At 39.1% G+C, this 15,599-nt stretch overlaps 4 protein-coding genes across 4 annotated transcripts; 2 read left to right on the forward strand and 2 right to left on the reverse strand.

Annotated features, from left to right (window-relative positions):
- The first annotated feature begins 775 nt into the window (after positions 1 to 775).
- LOC131684272 (uncharacterized) lies at positions 776 to 2,382 on the forward strand. Its single transcript, XM_058966986.1, has 4 exons — positions 776 to 856; positions 957 to 1,425; positions 1,488 to 1,672; positions 1,734 to 2,382. Exons 2-4 carry the CDS (start codon positions 976 to 978, stop codon positions 2,194 to 2,196), a joined length of 1,098 nt encoding a protein of 365 aa, XP_058822969.1. The 5' UTR covers positions 776 to 856; positions 957 to 975; the 3' UTR covers positions 2,197 to 2,382.
- Positions 2,346 to 4,279, reverse strand: LOC131684271 (voltage-gated purine nucleotide uniporter SLC17A9). Its single transcript, XM_058966985.1, has 4 exons — positions 3,991 to 4,279; positions 3,152 to 3,932; positions 2,882 to 3,098; positions 2,346 to 2,822 (listed from the first exon to the last, which is right to left on the reverse strand). The coding sequence occupies exons 1-4, from the start codon at positions 4,071 to 4,073 to the stop codon at positions 2,575 to 2,577; spliced, it is 1,329 nt and encodes a 442-aa protein (XP_058822968.1). The 5' UTR covers positions 4,074 to 4,279; the 3' UTR covers positions 2,346 to 2,574.
- A 6,516-nt stretch (positions 4,280 to 10,795) lies between these two features.
- LOC131684273 (elongator complex protein 3) lies at positions 10,796 to 12,863 on the reverse strand. The gene is made up of 3 exons (XM_058966987.1): positions 12,704 to 12,863; positions 12,407 to 12,648; positions 10,796 to 12,228 (listed from the first exon to the last, which is right to left on the reverse strand). The coding sequence occupies exons 1-3, from the start codon at positions 12,723 to 12,725 to the stop codon at positions 10,843 to 10,845; spliced, it is 1,650 nt and encodes a 549-aa protein (XP_058822970.1). The 5' UTR covers positions 12,726 to 12,863; the 3' UTR covers positions 10,796 to 10,842.
- A 196-nt stretch (positions 12,864 to 13,059) lies between these two features.
- LOC131684274 (uncharacterized) lies at positions 13,060 to 15,128 on the forward strand. The gene is made up of 4 exons (XM_058966988.1): positions 13,060 to 13,231; positions 13,287 to 13,799; positions 13,863 to 14,300; positions 14,359 to 15,128. Exons 1-4 carry the CDS (start codon positions 13,133 to 13,135, stop codon positions 14,485 to 14,487), a joined length of 1,179 nt encoding a protein of 392 aa, XP_058822971.1. The 5' UTR covers positions 13,060 to 13,132; the 3' UTR covers positions 14,488 to 15,128.
- The last annotated feature ends 471 nt before the right edge of the window (positions 15,129 to 15,599 follow it).

Here is a 15,599-nt window from a genome sequence, read left to right on the forward strand (position 1 = left end):
ATTGATCAGGCTTTTAGGAAACAATATTTATTTGTGATTCGGTTGACACGTTTCAGTTCTGTAGCTCATAAACCCTTACTGGATCCGAATTGGCCCAGTTCCCCCTACTATAAAAACAGATGTTTTCAGATCTCGACGAGCTGAGTCGATTGGTGTAAAAGACTTGGTCCTCCGAGCCTTGGTTAAGAAGTCGAAATTCCAAGTGATTGCATAACCTTTTTATATGAGAAAGGCAAAACTGAATAATTGGCCTCGTTAAGCTACCGTATTTAGGCGCAAATATTTAAATTAAAAAAAAACAACGGTATATAAAACTACAAGAAATGCTTTATTTTTGATCATTTCACGGATTGAAAAATAGAAAAGGAGATCAAGTCTTTTCAGTCTCCCCTACAATATAGAGCTTTATTTCCTTCTACAATGATCATCATAATAGCACAGAGAAATAATAGTATTTCCTATAACTTTGCTAAAAAAGCAAGTTACTAACTAAATTTGTTGAAAACTATCTATCTCAATTTTAGGGGGATTAATCACCCAACTCTTTCTATCAAAAGATGCATTGTTTATAACTTCCCAAGAAATCTAATCTTGAATTTAGTCTTGATCGTGAAGATACCATTTTGAAACACTGAGGATTGGCGAGATTGTTCAATAAGCTACACAACCGCGCTGGAATTTTTCTTCCTATGCAACTTGCATGCAATCGTACAAAATGAGCTCAAATTTCCTGCAAATTCATCAGTCGTCAAACAAATTGGTTCATCTTCTCGAAAACTGATCTCATCCTCCTTGACAACGTTCAAAGAAGTGTGACAGTGTACCCGGTGTCAACGAATTATGTTCAATCAATTCGGTAAGCTAATATCCACCTATTTCACATGCGGTTAATTTGTTAACGGTGGAATGTGATAAATATTTATAACATATTTTATCAATCGCATTTTTTCAAGTAGCATAAAAACAGCCTCAACAATGAACGAACCAAAGGTACGCGAGTTAAAGCGTTCTGAGCTTAACTGGGAGCGCCAATTGCATCGGAAGGCGGAAATCGACATCAATCGTGCAGGTCTAGGAGAAATGCTTCAAGAAGTTCAGGAAATCGAAAATCTTGCCTGTCAGGAAATTAAAGGACTTGCGTCGAGGATCAAACGACGGAAGCATGCTGATGTCAAGGATCTGTTGAAGCTTAGCTATGGTTTTCAACAAAGTGCCGAAAACATTTCCACATTCCTACGGATTACGGGTTCGATCAATGTAATCGTAAAAGAGTTAACCGGCCAGTCGTCAGATCTACAACAGCTGGCAGGAGAATGTTTGTGCAATCTAACCCTTGGCGACGAGGTTTGCTGTGAAAAAGTTGCCACTTTTGCCGGTACATATCTAATGACATTTTTGGAAAATCTAAACAATCGTCCGTTGAATGTAAGTATTACACCAAATGTAGCTTTTCAATTTTACTTTATTTAACTATGCATATATTCCAGTGTACGTGCATATGGACCTTGCAAAACATTATTTCGTCAGGAACGAAAGCTATGAAAGTTTTGCACTCACAAGGGATTGTAGCAAGATTTATTCATTTGTTAGCTGAGACTGGATATGACGAACTATATGCTGAGATCTTATTAGCCATCGATCTAATATTAGAATATGGATTTGATTTCATAAGGTAATTTGCAGAATATTCATAAAATTCTGCCATTCTGAAAATCGCCTTTGATCTATTCCAGCGAAGAAACGATTCTCACCAAGTTATTACCCATTATATCTTCAAAGAAACCACAACCTAGCAGTCTGAAAGTTCTTTACAAATCCTTGTTTTTAGTCCGTTTTGAAACCATCGAACCCAGTACATTGCAGTTGATCACAAGCCACAGTGTCGATAGTTTAGCGCTATTACTTGTAATGAATGCTCATACCGACCATTGTGTTGAAACAGTACTCGCAGTAAGGATACTAGCCAATCTAATAGCAAAAAATGATGTAACATACTGCGATATGTTGCTTAGCGAGTGTCAGCAAAGAAACGTAAATCTAACTGACGTTTTCAACGTGAACTCGAAGGCTGGACATGTTCAAATTTGCAAAGAGTTACTTTGGTTTTTAGGGAATTTACAAAAAGCAGTGAATCAGCATAAGCCGGAACTGCATAATTTATTTCAAAGTTTGAATGTTCCCAAACTATTATGTTAAGTAGAACGTTTGAAATTATCAACGAGTGAATTAACGCATTACATCGCATGAACGAGTACAGTATTTCCTTCGTCGCCACGACATCGGCTCGTTACACAGAGGGTCGAGTTATCTAATAAAAACATGAAACTAATGGTTTAACCTTTAGAAGTGTGATGATATTTATTTCGTCTTGAATTAACAACCAAATACATTGTATCTTACGTCCGCTTAGTTTGTAATGGTTTATTTTGAAAAATAAGCATTTCCCCTATTAATTTCATCCGCACAAATTTCGTCGGACTGTTTTGGTATGATTTCAGCTAGGAATGAGTCAGATATTGTTCGTATCTAATGAAGTATAAAAATCGCTTTGTTTCCCACATGTATGTTCGATGCCTACACAATCGGCTCTGTTGCACCGAAAATAGTGAAGATAAACCAACCAACGGTGTTGATTGCCGCTGCCGTACTGAAAACTGCGGACCAGCTCTGAGTTAGCTCCAGAATGTGACCGGCCAGGTACACTCCTAAGAAGCCAGGAATCGCTCCCACGGTATTCATCAAACCAAACACACTACCCGAGTGACTTGGTGCAAGATCTTGTGGATTCACAGTAACTGCATTGTTGTGGAGTCCCGACAGACCTGAAAAATAATAATTCAGCATTGAACGGACAATTGGACCAACAAATCCGCTCTCATACCGATAATAATTGACATGCATGTCAGTGCGATGTTGAACTCCTGTGTGTGACACATTATGAAAAGAGCAACATTCTGTCCTAGAAAGCAGATACTCTGCACCAGCTTTCTAATTCGCGTCAGGGGCCACTGTTTGGCAATCAACTTCTCAGTTAGGATTTTCCCGAGAAAGGTTACCGGTGGTAGCGCCAGCCATGGAATCATGTTCACTACCCATCCCTGAAAAAAACGGAAAATTTAGGAAAGAAATTCACTTTACGCATAACTAATACCTTCGCATGTGGAAAATTTTCATGAAAATATGTCGGCAGCCAGGAGAGTAGCACAAAAAAGCAGTTCATTTCGCAGGCATGTGCAAGAACACAAGCCCAAAATGAAGCTCTGCCAAATAATTTTAGCCAAGGAACGGCCTCCGTGGAACCTAGCTTTGAGCATATCCTGCTAGGCTGGGAGATGTTAATGATCCGACTGCGATCGGAAGACATCGTGTAGTATCGTAGGAACAGAGTCCACGAAAGTCCTAGAAAACCAATCACCCGGAACACTGTTGGCCATCCAAAATAGTCCAAGATGAAGGATCCTAGGATGCCGGTCAACAGAGTACCTAGCGCGGACCCGGACGTAAGAATGCTGAAGAAGCTGGTACGTTCGTTCGCGCTCAAATTCTGACTAGTAATACTTATCATGCTAGGAAAGTGCACACCTTGGCAAGCTCCGTTTACGATTCGTACCGAAACAATAAACGGTATCGAATAGCTGGACAGATATGAAGCAGATGTGATTATGTTTGGCATCCAGAAAGTGATTAGCGACCATCCGATGGCGGCAAGTAGAATCATTCTCTGGCCACCGAATTTATCGCTAAGATAGCCCCCGAGCACTTGGGTTAGAGTATAACCCCAGAAGAATGAACTTAACACCGTGCCAGAATCCGTTTTGCTCCATTTGCGCTCGGACGCTACAGCTGGAACTAGAAGAGGCATCGTCGTTCGTGTCGAATATAGCATGCATGTCCCCGCCAGCAATGTCAAGAACCATGTCCTTTTTTCGTTCCTAAAAAATTGTGCTCTATGAAATCTATACAGTATATAATGTGGATGCTTTTTATTACCTGGTCCATATACTCTGGCTGTCGTTTAAATCTCGCAGAAGTGAATATTTCAGCTTCTCTTCCATTGGAGTAGGTTTCACCATTTTACTGGCAGACAAACTGAGATCGCCGCTGTATCGTGACAATTCTATTCTTTAGGCAGTTTCATTTTAATGCTAGGAAAATCTACTGCTTGTGATTCCTTATAAATAAACGCCAACCAGACAAATAGGCATACGGCCACGGCAAATGTTTTGCTTTTCCCTTTTCACAGCGTACACAGTGCGAAGGAAAATCATTAAAAATACCATCTGTCACCTCACCGTCTACCTGACAGTACACGATTAAATAAAACAACCTGCAGAATAAGTTCTTTTAACTTACTTTTGAGTTATGCGTCGCTTTCCCACTTATTAGTGTTGTCAAAAACAAAAAGAGAGATTCGACTCAGTCGAGGTCTTCCGTGGAGGAAGGTACTTTTGAGTTGTTTGGGGTGAACTCAAAATTAGGTAAATTCAACTTAAATTTGAGTATAAAAAACCTATCAATGAGTTGTAATTTTTGCCGTGGTTAAATGGAAACTACCTTCAACACGGTTTACCTAAATTTAAGTTCCCCCACGATACCACGAGATTGAGTCAAAGGAACTCAATTTTAGGTAGTTTTTCGTTTCCGTGTATCAAGACAATCACAAGGGGTTACTCAATGAGTTGATTGGTGTACCATGTCTGGTAACCTCTGCAATAAAATTCTTTTGACTACACGGTAAAAAAAACTTTACCCATTTTATGTATTCAAATTGCCCATTTTCGGAAGTTATTCGAGCTGTATGAAAAATGGGTATTTTTTTGTTTCTAACAATGACTACTTTTTATTCATTTCACAACTACTCAATGAGGTAATGTCAATTGGTATATTGATCTTAATAATGGGTGAAAAATCCTTAAGAAATATTTCAAGCGATTGAACCTGTAAACTAAGGATCGTAGCGGAACCTGCAAATTATCGGCTTGCATCGGAGTCCGTGACGGAAACAGAACATTTCGGCAAAACTCCGAAAACAACAGCTGTTTAGACTACTACAAATGTTGCAAATATGCGCCAGTTCGGCATTTTTGGAGCAACCAAAAGATCCAGCCATCAAAAATATATCCAGTTGGCGATCTCTATTTTGATTCCTCTACTTTATAACGAGACAACAATGTGAAATGAATTGTATTTTATGTTGTCTGGCGCGATTTTCATGAATGGGTATTTTTGTTGTAACAGTTCTGCGAACAATAATGGGTGAAACATACCGAGGTTGACTACAAGGTCTCTTTACCCACACGGTAAAAAAAACTTTACCCATTTTATGTATTCAAATTGCCCATTTTCGGATGTTATTCGAGCTGTCAAAAAATGGGCATTTCTTTGTTTCTAACCATGAGTACTTTTTATCCACTTCACAACTACTCGATGAGGTAATGCTATTGGGTATATTGATCTTATTATTGGGTGAAAAATCCTTAAGAATTATTTCAAGCGAGTTAACTAACTGCAAACTAAGGATCGTAACGGAACTTGCAAATTATTGGCGTGCATCGGAGTCGGTGACGGAAATTGAACATTTCGGCAATGCTCCGAAAATAACGGCTGTTTAGACTACTGAGGATGTTGCAAATATGCGCTAGTTCGGCATTTTTTGAGCAGCCAAAAGATCCAGCCATCAAAAATATATCCAGTTGGCTTGTTATGTTAAGTAGTTTTAGAATGAGATGTCTATCTAGATTCCTATATTTTTATAAGAGATTATAATGTGAAATGAATGTTATTTTATGTTTTTGTTTTTAAATTCAGAAACAATTCTTTTGACAGTATTTTTCATTCTGGCGCGATTTTCCTAAATGGGTGTTGAAGAATAATGTACTGGGACGCCGGATGGGCTCCTCAAGATGGCAGGTATTTCTCTACACGATTTCGTAGTACGTCTCAGATATGAATCGGCTACATTTCGAGTTGTGCATGTGATGTTCGTGCTGTAGGTCCCGTGTTTGTTGGCTCATTCGACAGATATTTTGTGTCGCATTGGAGTTGCATCAAACCATCGTGGGTATATGGAGTGATGGTTTTTACGAAAGACATTTAGATGAGATCGCGGCTTGCCAGCACATCTCGAACCGCTGTGTTTGACAGTTGTCCCAATAAAACATAGCGATCAAGGTAATTCAATGGAACATGAGGTCGTAATAATTATTTTTTTTAAAAGTATTTTTATTTGTTTTATTCGTGCAAAAAAGTGAAAAAATAAATTCGGTTATGTATTTTTGACGTCAGTTGCATCGGAAAATACTAAAAACAGCATATGACCCAATTGATTTATTTTCAATGATTTTCATCTATATTGCTCCAGAAAAAAGCACTTAAGATTTACCTATTACACACTTCAAACAACAACAACGAAGCATTTATAGGAAAAAAGAGTAGGTTTCAAAAAGCTCCGTTCAGCTAAATTTGTGATCAAAATTTATAATACTTTGTTGAAGTTTTTCAATGATAATGATAAATTTATTCTCGAATAGTTTTTTATAACCACATTTTAGAATGCACTTTTCCAAACGTTGTTCTAGCTACTTTGACAGTGTTCATAACATACGTTTAGAAAAACGCTTTGTACTCGAAAATATTTCGTTTCGTTGTTTATATCCGTATGAAAAAAGATATACTAGCACCACTATCTGGCAATTAGGAGGCTATTTCAAATGCTACATTTGGGCGATTTGCCGCCGTCTTTTTTTAGCCGCTCTACAAATATTACTTATTTTCGGATTCATTGTCTACTCACATAAACTTATCACTACACTAGGAACTTTAGGAAGAATCAATGGCATTGCACACCAAAACTTACCACAATCTGATTTTTATTAAGATTTTAGGTCAGATATCTTGTTCCACTATATTTACACACGATTCCACAATTTCCCACATTCGTTGGCTAAATGAAGTGCACTAGACAAACAAAATATAAGCGAGAACACACCAATCGTTAAAAAAATATTTTAAGTTTAAGCCAAACATGAACCGCCATGTTTGAAAAACGCAAAAACAACCAAGTCCATTTCAGCCGCCAGAAAATTTGTCTAAGTATTGAAATTGCCTTTAAATCGCATTCGCAAATTGCATTTGTTCCTAGGGGCAATTAGCATAGGCGAATTGAGTCAAACTTTTTAAATCGCCTGACCATGTTCGTCCGCATTTTTTTTTTTGACAGGATGAGGTCGTAATAATTCAAAATTTTTAAATGATTTTTTATTTGCTTTATTCGTACAAAAAAGTGAAAACATAAATTCGGTTATGTATTTTTGACGTCAGTTGAATCGGAAAATACTAAAAACAAGCTCCCTGGCAACCCTATACCGTCATATGTAGTTTGACAGCGACCGACATATATGGGGCGTTATAGCTATAAACCCCCAAACAAAGAATTATGTTCGGCACTATGCTCGATATTGAAGCATTCCACACGACGTTTTGCATCTTGTGGGATGATTTAATATCATATCATTCAGAAAATCGTCATTTTGTAACTAAATACAGCTTCTAATCATTCGGTTCAAAATCAATGTTTTGCCACAGACAAACAGACGTAACACGAGAAGAATTTTCATCGCCCACAGAAAAAACGGTCGATTTAAATTATGTAAAATGCGCCATCTCACCGAGCGTGGCGCTTGTGAAGCGATTTTGACACATAGCCATAATGTGTCACTTCGTTACCACAAGCACCCGAAAACTAAGATGAAGGGAAAGAAAGGTGGGAATATTCGTCACTTTTGAGTGTATTAGTTTTATACATGTCAAATTGAACATGGCTTCCACGACTCATAAAATATAATAATAATAATAATATTAATAAGTAAACATAAAGATTGGAACGAGCATCCCTATTCTTTGGCGCACGATGAAAGGAGAGAAAAGGCCGAACTTCACCATCAATCTTCCGATTCGAACACTTAGGGGCACTTTTTAATCTGAAAACTAGCGATAAAAACAATTATGACTGAACCGAATCAAAACCTTTGCCCACTACGTTATTTGTTTGTTTTTTCTTCATATCCGTTTGTTTTATCGGTTTTGTCGATGAAATATGGCAACAGTACGTATAGTTGGAACAATGTGACATCCTGCATAATCTTGCCCGAAAACATAACCGCCATTTTCATTTTATGAAAACCTTGTTTGTTTTGGTTTATTGTCCAGAAATGTGAAATGTATTCCTGTCGAAGTGTTCAAGGTAAGAATTGTTCAAAATCATTTCGTAGTTTCCTGCACAATGCTGATCGGTGAGCAGACGGCGCCGGTGGTTGAGTGGTAAGCGTGACCGCCACTCATTCCAATTTGCCTGGGTTCAATTCCAGCCGAGGTCTTTGAGATTTTTCTAAGGTGAAAAAATCTGTGGTCACGTCTTCCTTCGGAAGGGAAGTAAAGCCGTTGGACCCCGGTCTATGAGTTTGGTGGATCGATATCTAGTCCAGATAGTAAAGTCGCCTCTCTGGCGTCGGTAAAAAGAAGTGTTCCAACTTCTATACTCTTACTAACAAAAATACCCTCCTCCTGTGATACTTGTGGTGTGCGGCCTCTAGCAAAAGCAATTATCGGACTAATTATTCCTTCCCTTTCCTTCCGCGATCTACGTTCGGGCCTGGTCGGCGCCAGTATTGATCAATACTTTAGGATTACCAGGAGTTGCACATTGAAAGATGTTTCGCTATTCCCAACCATAATTATCTACTTATTCTCTGTGCAACTTCAGCTAGTCCAGATCGATAACGGAGTAGCAGCCAGGGGTGGTCGCACAAGCTCGTGCTCAAGCTCCTGAAAAATGCTGATCGGTGAGCAGATACATTTTAGGATCTTGCCAATTTAACTGATTCGGTGTAAGAAATCTAACCGGATGTATGCAATGGATTCGAATTTGTTGGTCCTCGGACACTGACGGAGAAATTCAACTTTGGCGGTATGCAGGAGTTACGAAAATTGAAGATACGCTTAGACCATATTCAATCTAGATATATTGAATGATCCGTCGCAACCCAACAGAAGGTAAACTATCAAGTCGTGGGATTATTATGAATGATAATCACTACATATTTAGATTGCGTCAGGATACAGTTCCGTAGAAAACCAACACATCGAACATACTTTGCACTCAAGACAGAAGCAAAGATTTCGTTGAAAGGGAAAGTTAGTCCATGTACTCGTATGAAGAATCATCGTGGCTAATCATCCGTTTAGAATTCTAAAAAATTAAATTCTCCCATAGCCTACATGATGAGTTTTCACTTATGGAAAACGTTAAAAATGAAATCGTTGATGCGAATTGATCCTGATATTGACAAGGAAATTTTAGGGGTTGTGTCTCCTTGATCTTGATCCAATGATGACCTCGATAGCACAGCCGACTCTTTAAAAATAGACTTAATAAAATTAAGAGTACCTGATGTCTCCGGGATTCCAAAAGATCGACGACAAAAAAGAGTAAATAGAGACAAAAATCAATCATACGACGAATTGATGACAAAAATTGATTTCTTCACACGAAAAGAAAAACAATTTTGGCGTTGCTTAAGTTCCCGTAACAATAAATGGTTTTGTTGGGTTTTAAAAATGCAGTCGTAGCTCTGCATTCTTTAAATTTGTCAAGTGCAATAATTATGCCATGAAAAATTGAAGTACGTGACAGGCGATTTTTTTATTTCGCTCTTCGAATTTAGCAACTGCAACAATGCCCCTACCTTTCATCTACTATCTTGCAGTTGACAAGTGATGTGGGCATTGTTGCCAGTTCTTCGGTTGAAAAACAAAAATGTCCCATGGTTGCCAGAATCACATTTTGTGCAATGTGTTCAACAGATGTCGCTAGTATACCGTGGGCGATGATTTTTTTAAAATTTTCTTCGAGCTGTTACGTCTGTTTGTCTGTGGTTTTGCCTTTCATGGCAGTGATGCTGGCTGTACAGAGATGTTGTCCTTGACAGGGGGCTGCTAAAAACAGCATATTGCTTGTGGCACTAAAAACTGGATTCTAACCGCACTGCGCACTTACTATTCTTCTATTAAATTCTTGTCAAAGACTGGTTAGTTCGACTGGTCTGTCTATGAATGTACCATCTCTATCACTTGAAATACATGCGTTTTGACAGCTCGCAGTTTTCAGTAGCAGTTTGATCACTCGCACTTTGAAAGTGCGGAGTCCAGGTTGGTGGGAAGTGCGCAATATGACCCAATTGATTTATTTTCAATGATTTTCATCTCATCAATTCATCAAGCACTAAAGATTTACCTATTACATACTTCAAAGAACAACAAAACATTTTTAGGAAAAAAGTAGGTTTTCAAAAGCTCCGTCCAGCTAAATTTGAGATCAAAATTTATGATACTTTGTGGATTTTTTTAGTGATAGTGATAAATTTATTCTCCAATAATAGTTTTTTATAACCATATTTTAGAATGCACTTTTCCAAACGTTGTTCTAGCTACTTTGACAGTGTTCATAACATACGTTTAGAAAAACGCCTTTTATTCGAAAATATTTCGTTTCGTTGTTCATATCCGTATAAAAAAGGTATACTAGCGCCATTATCAAATAAGTGGTAAATATATGAAACAAGCACTATCTGTCAAATTGTCCCCGGGTTTGTCTCGACCCGGACAGGTTTCACCCCAACTGCTCTCAACATGTATAAACTGTGATTAGTTTTAAAACCAGATTCAGTTTTCGGGGTAGAAAATTTATTTAAAAATTTTGGCTTTCTTTGAAGGACTATCGTATGATAAGTCTCCAAAATAAAGAAACTTTTAATATTTATTTAAACTATACACAATCTGTAGGAACTAATCCAAAATTTTAGACATATAAGGACCATCCAGCTCGTAACCCATCTTTCGGTAGTAATTCCTCGTTCCAACCCCGGAAATAACTGCCAACTTCTTGCTACCATGTTCTTCTCGTGCAATGCGTTCCGCTTCTTCCATCAGTAACATTCCAAAACCTTGATGTTGAAACTTGGTCGGATCCCTGGCATTGACCGGTACAACTGACCCATACACGTGGAGTTCTCTGACAATCGAACAGCTGTCGATTAACTCGGGCCTGAAGGTATCCGGTGAACACTTTCGCAATCTCAATAATCCGACCAGTATGTCTTGTGTGGGATCCTCGTACGAAAGAAACGTTTCCCAGCCGCCATTTGCGACATAATCCCTTCGGATAAGCTCTACTTCATACGGGCGCACCTTGTTGTGGATCTCCTGAATTCCAACTTCTCTGGTTCGTACGTCACGACAATCGGTTCCAAGATCTTTCATTCGAGCTAGAGCAAGCTCTCGAAGATTACCATGCTCTACTCCGGAACTAACCAGTGGCATTGGTATATCTCGCTGAACGCGATAAACACGTGTCCATGGTGGAACCAATGCGAGAATCTTTGCTACCAAATCAACCAAAGTCGAGGGTGGATAGCTCTTGTATCGACCGGTTTTCCACAGCTCGTACAGTCCGGTACCACGAATAACTAAGGTTGGATAGATTTTTAAACCATCTGCGCGAAAGTCAGGATTTTCAAAGAACTCTATAAACTGCTCGATGTCTCGTTCGATATCCACATTCGGAAGGTCTGGCATCATATGCGAAACAACTTTAAAGCCAGCGTCTTTCGACATTTGAAAACTTTCACAGGTTGCCTTTACCGTGTGGCCACGGTTCGTATCTCTAGCAACATCCTCGTATACGGATTGAACTCCAATTTCCAATCTAGTGCAGCCGTAGGCTAGTAAATCTGAGAGGTGACGCTTCAAGCAATAATCTGGACGTGTTTCAATCGTTATCCCTATACATTTGGTGTGAGATTTCTCCGAGTATCGAACAGCTTCTTCCACACTAGAACTCGTATGACCCGAAAGAGCGTCGTGTAGGTTGCGAATAAAATAGTCTCTATAATCTTCCGGCAGACACATAAACGTTCCACCCATTACTATAAACTCCACCTTGTCCACCGAGTGGCCGAGCTGTTTCAGTTGCTCTACACGATGTCTTGTTTGCAGGAACGGATTATACCGAGCGCGTACTGCTCTCATCGAAGTTGGCTCATAACCAGTGTAGCTCTGCGTCGAATATTCAAAATCGCTATCGGGTCCACCAGGACAGTACACACAAATGTTTCCGGTCATATTAATATGCGGACAACGATGCGGCTTGCACATCACTGCGACGACAGCAATCTACAAAAAAAAGTTTATTACAGGTAGAGCACGCTAATGTAATTTTTGCTGAAAGCGAGCTGAATGAAGTTCTGATCCCAACTGCTGTCAAAATGTAGGAACTGACTGCGGTTTAGATTAGAACCTGACTCAGTTTCGAGGTCAAGCAAAAACGGCATAAGTTGAACATAGAACATACCCCACTCGCCGTTCGAATAGGTTTCGCCTTAAGCTTCGGTAGCAGAATCGGTTTCGCCTCGTGAGGAACCGCAGCGATGATGTCCACCAACCGAGGAGCACTTGATAACCCGTAGTTGGAAGCAAGCCGTGTTTTCAGACGGTTTAGATTGACATCTTTTCCTTCCTGGTGGGCTTTTAGAAGTTCCTGAATGATTTCGCCAACGACAATCAGCATACGTTCGTCTCGGCTTAGTCCAGCGCCTGGAGCGGAGAAAACATTATGAATCATTGTTTTAAGTAATATTTTCACTTTTACCTAAAGGTTTTTTCTTAGTCATCGTTCGATATTTTGCCTATGATTATAACTTTTAATGCATTCAAACGATTATATAGTAAAATTTTCTAAATTTCACAAGAAAATACTATAATCTGTGAACAACTGCACCACGATTTTACGCAAGACTTGTTTTTCAGAAATATTTTGACGTTTCTTTTAAAAGGAATCATTCGAGAGGCCATCTACATTAGGTCAACTTATGCGTCGAAGTTACAGAAGTGTTACATGAGCCTGTACGATGTGGGCATACCCCTTGACAGAAAATCCGTTCGCCACCTAGCGGTCGGATACGCAAGCTTTTGCCGTCAATGTGATAAAAATCTTTAGCCGCTTTGTTTATTTACATGCATTCTGTGGGGCTTGTTGAGTATTTTTCAATAATTCCAATTATTCCCTCAACTATTTCCAATGGCCGCAGGATGTAGTAAATCTTTCACGTCCAAGTATGAGGAAGAATTATATTATGACGTGGAATACGAAGATTTTTGCAAGAATTTCGAATTTTCGGTGAGTTGAAATTATTTTATCATGGCTCTTAATACCCGATATTTACACCTGTCAGAATTCTTCTTCCTGCTGGATCTGCAATGGTTATTACGGAGCAAGCTACGGGGAACCACTGTGTGGCACCTGTCATGCCTTCATTTTTCCAAATCATTCAAACGAGGAGGCAGAAGGACTTGTTACGGAGTTTTCCGACGATGAAGATTCCGGCAACGACGAACCACCTGAAAATGGATCGGAAGCGAAGGACCGTCCCGACGATGACGATTCCGACTATGACTTGGAAAGGCCACGCCCTTCCGCTCCCAGGAACTTAAATCAGTATTTAGATATGCTTTCGCAACCGCGCGATTCGGACGAGTCACAGCAGAAGATTTGTTCACTCCCGGTGGAGGTACTGCTGTCGATATTTTCCTATTTAGACGATCTGTCTCTCTGGAATGTGAGCGAAGTGTGTAAGCAATGGAAGCGAATACTAGAGGTGCACACTCCGCAGCAAATGTGGAGAAAATATACCAAGGAACGGTGGCCGCTGTTTCAACAAATTTCAACCATTCCTAATTGGTTGCACGTATGTAACAAATTGTTTTATATCGTGTTGTGAAAATTTGTAAACTTGTTTCATTTTTCGCAGATGTATGGCGCTTTAATGAATTCATGTTTCTGCCGTACATGTTTAATTCAAATGGCATTGAAAACACCTATGCGAGGACGAGTAAATCATATACGAGCGAATCGGCTACGAAGCGACATCCGATCTCTGGATCTGGATGCCACCGAAGGAATCGATGCCGTTGCTCTGGACAACCAGCTATTTCACTGGCAAGCTTCTATCCTCGGTCCAGCCGGCAGCCCTTACGAGGGTGGAAAGTTTTTTCTCTACATTGTGATTCCTTGCTCTTACCCGATGCTTCCGCCACAAGTTAGGTTCCTCACGAAAATTGTACATCCTAATGTATCTCGTCACGGGGATGTGGGGATCGACATCATCCAACACAATTGGTCACTGGCTTTGACCATATCGAAGTTGCTGCTTTCGGTCCAGAGCTTATTAACTGATCCGTTCACTCAGGTTAGCTATTTGCTATTAAAATATTCATTTGTATTTTGAGTGTTCTGTTTTTGAGCAGATATGCATGGAACCTGAAATTGGACGCATGTACGAGAATAACCGACCGAAGTTTGAAGCCCTTGCAAGACGGTGGACTTGGAAATATGCCATGTATGAAGTACTACCGCCACTGGAAGGGTTGTTTTAATAATATCTGATGTAAACAAACATGGATTATAAAAGTCGTCCAATAATTCGGATTACTACGCCAGGTCATTCTGGGTGAAATTAGATACGACAGTTCAACTAAAAGTCAGAAAAAAAAAGTCACGCAAAATAGGTGACAAAATATGAAAAACGAACTTGATATTGAATCGTTCCGTTCCCGGTGATATTGAATCGTTCCGTGCTCGGCCACAGGTCCTGTTGATGTATACACAACAAATAAAGCTAACCATACATAAACGATAGATTCTCACCACAGCCAAACAAAATTTCGGTAGCAAAGCACTCAAAACGCTTCTGTACTTTTAGAGATACTGTTTCCTACAATAGTAACTAGTAAGCACTATTAATCTAAGATATTTCAAAATTAGGGATAAGCTGGCATCCGGGTTAAGACTAAATTCGGGATAATTTTATTTCTAGTCTATCTGGATGTTGTTTGTATAATAAATTGAGGCTCAAAAATGTAGCAACGATTAACTTTCCTCTTGTCTAGAACACGACATCTGTAACAACAGCAGGAATAGACCTACTAATTGAAAACTGAAACATGCTTTTTGATACAACTAGAAGTTACTAAAACTTTATCGATGTGACTGAATAAATTATTGGAAAGTGTGACAAGTTTTTTACAAAAAATATCTGATGACCCTATTAAATAAGTCCTAGGAATGTTTGTTGACACATTTTCGAAAATTGATAACAATACGGCGGAAAGGGATTTCGTTAGGTATTTTGCTAGGCACCAACACTGAAATGAAAATATCTTTTGTATTTATTAGATTTGTCATATGAATCAGACCACAATTCTTTGTGTAGAATTTATATGAATGCATATGAATGTTACACAAAGTTCATGTTAAACCTCAGTGATATCCAATAAATTTGAATCCAGCGCGGTCAATATCAATATGATTAAAAAAGCATATTCAAGTTATATGAATAGCTAATGAGCTCAACCATCTCGTGGGTGTAAGTAGTGGGTTGTAAAACGAAGCCTGACAAGAAAAACGAAATGGCGGACCGAAAGCAAATGTTTTTGTTTGGTAAGGGTTTTTAACAAAATTAAAATGGTAAAGATACGTTCTAATGCAT

Source organism: Topomyia yanbarensis, chromosome 2 (genome assembly GCF_030247195.1).
Source record: "Topomyia yanbarensis strain Yona2022 chromosome 2, ASM3024719v1, whole genome shotgun sequence".
NCBI classification, from domain to species: domain Eukaryota; kingdom Metazoa; phylum Arthropoda; class Insecta; order Diptera; family Culicidae; genus Topomyia; species Topomyia yanbarensis.

Bases quoted from the DNA above. Each gene is read 5' to 3' on its own strand.
- LOC131684272 (XM_058966986.1), top strand. From the start codon at position 976: ATGAACGAACCAAAGGTACGCGAGTTAAAGCGTTCTGAGCTTAACTGG. The intron at 1,426-1,487 runs GTAAGTATTACA...CATATATTCCAG, and splicing joins TAAACAATCGTCCGTTGAAT to TGTACGTGCATATGGACCTT. The intron at 1,673-1,733 runs GTAATTTGCAGA...GATCTATTCCAG, and splicing joins TATGGATTTGATTTCATAAG to CGAAGAAACGATTCTCACCA.
- LOC131684271 (XM_058966985.1), bottom strand. From the start codon at position 4,073: ATGGTGAAACCTACTCCAATGGAAGAGAAGCTGAAATATTCACTTCTG. The intron at 3,933-3,990 runs GTAATAAAAAGC...ACAATTTTTTAG, and splicing joins AGCCAGAGTATATGGACCAG to GAACGAAAAAAGGACATGGT. The intron at 2,823-2,881 runs GTATGAGAGCGG...ATTATTTTTCAG, and splicing joins ATGCATGTCAATTATTATCG to GTCTGTCGGGACTCCACAAC.
- LOC131684273 (XM_058966987.1), bottom strand. From the start codon at position 12,725: ATGACTAAGAAAAAACCTTTAG. The intron at 12,649-12,703 runs GTAAAAGTGAAA...TCTCCGCTCCAG, and splicing joins GACTAAGAAAAAACCTTTAG to GCGCTGGACTAAGCCGAGAC. The intron at 12,229-12,406 runs GTATGTTCTATG...TTTTTTTTGTAG, and splicing joins CTATTCGAACGGCGAGTGGG to ATTGCTGTCGTCGCAGTGAT.
- LOC131684274 (XM_058966988.1), top strand. From the start codon at position 13,133: ATGGCCGCAGGATGTAGTAAATCTTTCACGTCCAAGTATGAGGAAGAA. The intron at 13,800-13,862 runs GTATGTAACAAA...CATTTTTCGCAG, and splicing joins CCATTCCTAATTGGTTGCAC to ATGTATGGCGCTTTAATGAA. The intron at 14,301-14,358 runs GTTAGCTATTTG...GTTTTTGAGCAG, and splicing joins TAACTGATCCGTTCACTCAG to ATATGCATGGAACCTGAAAT.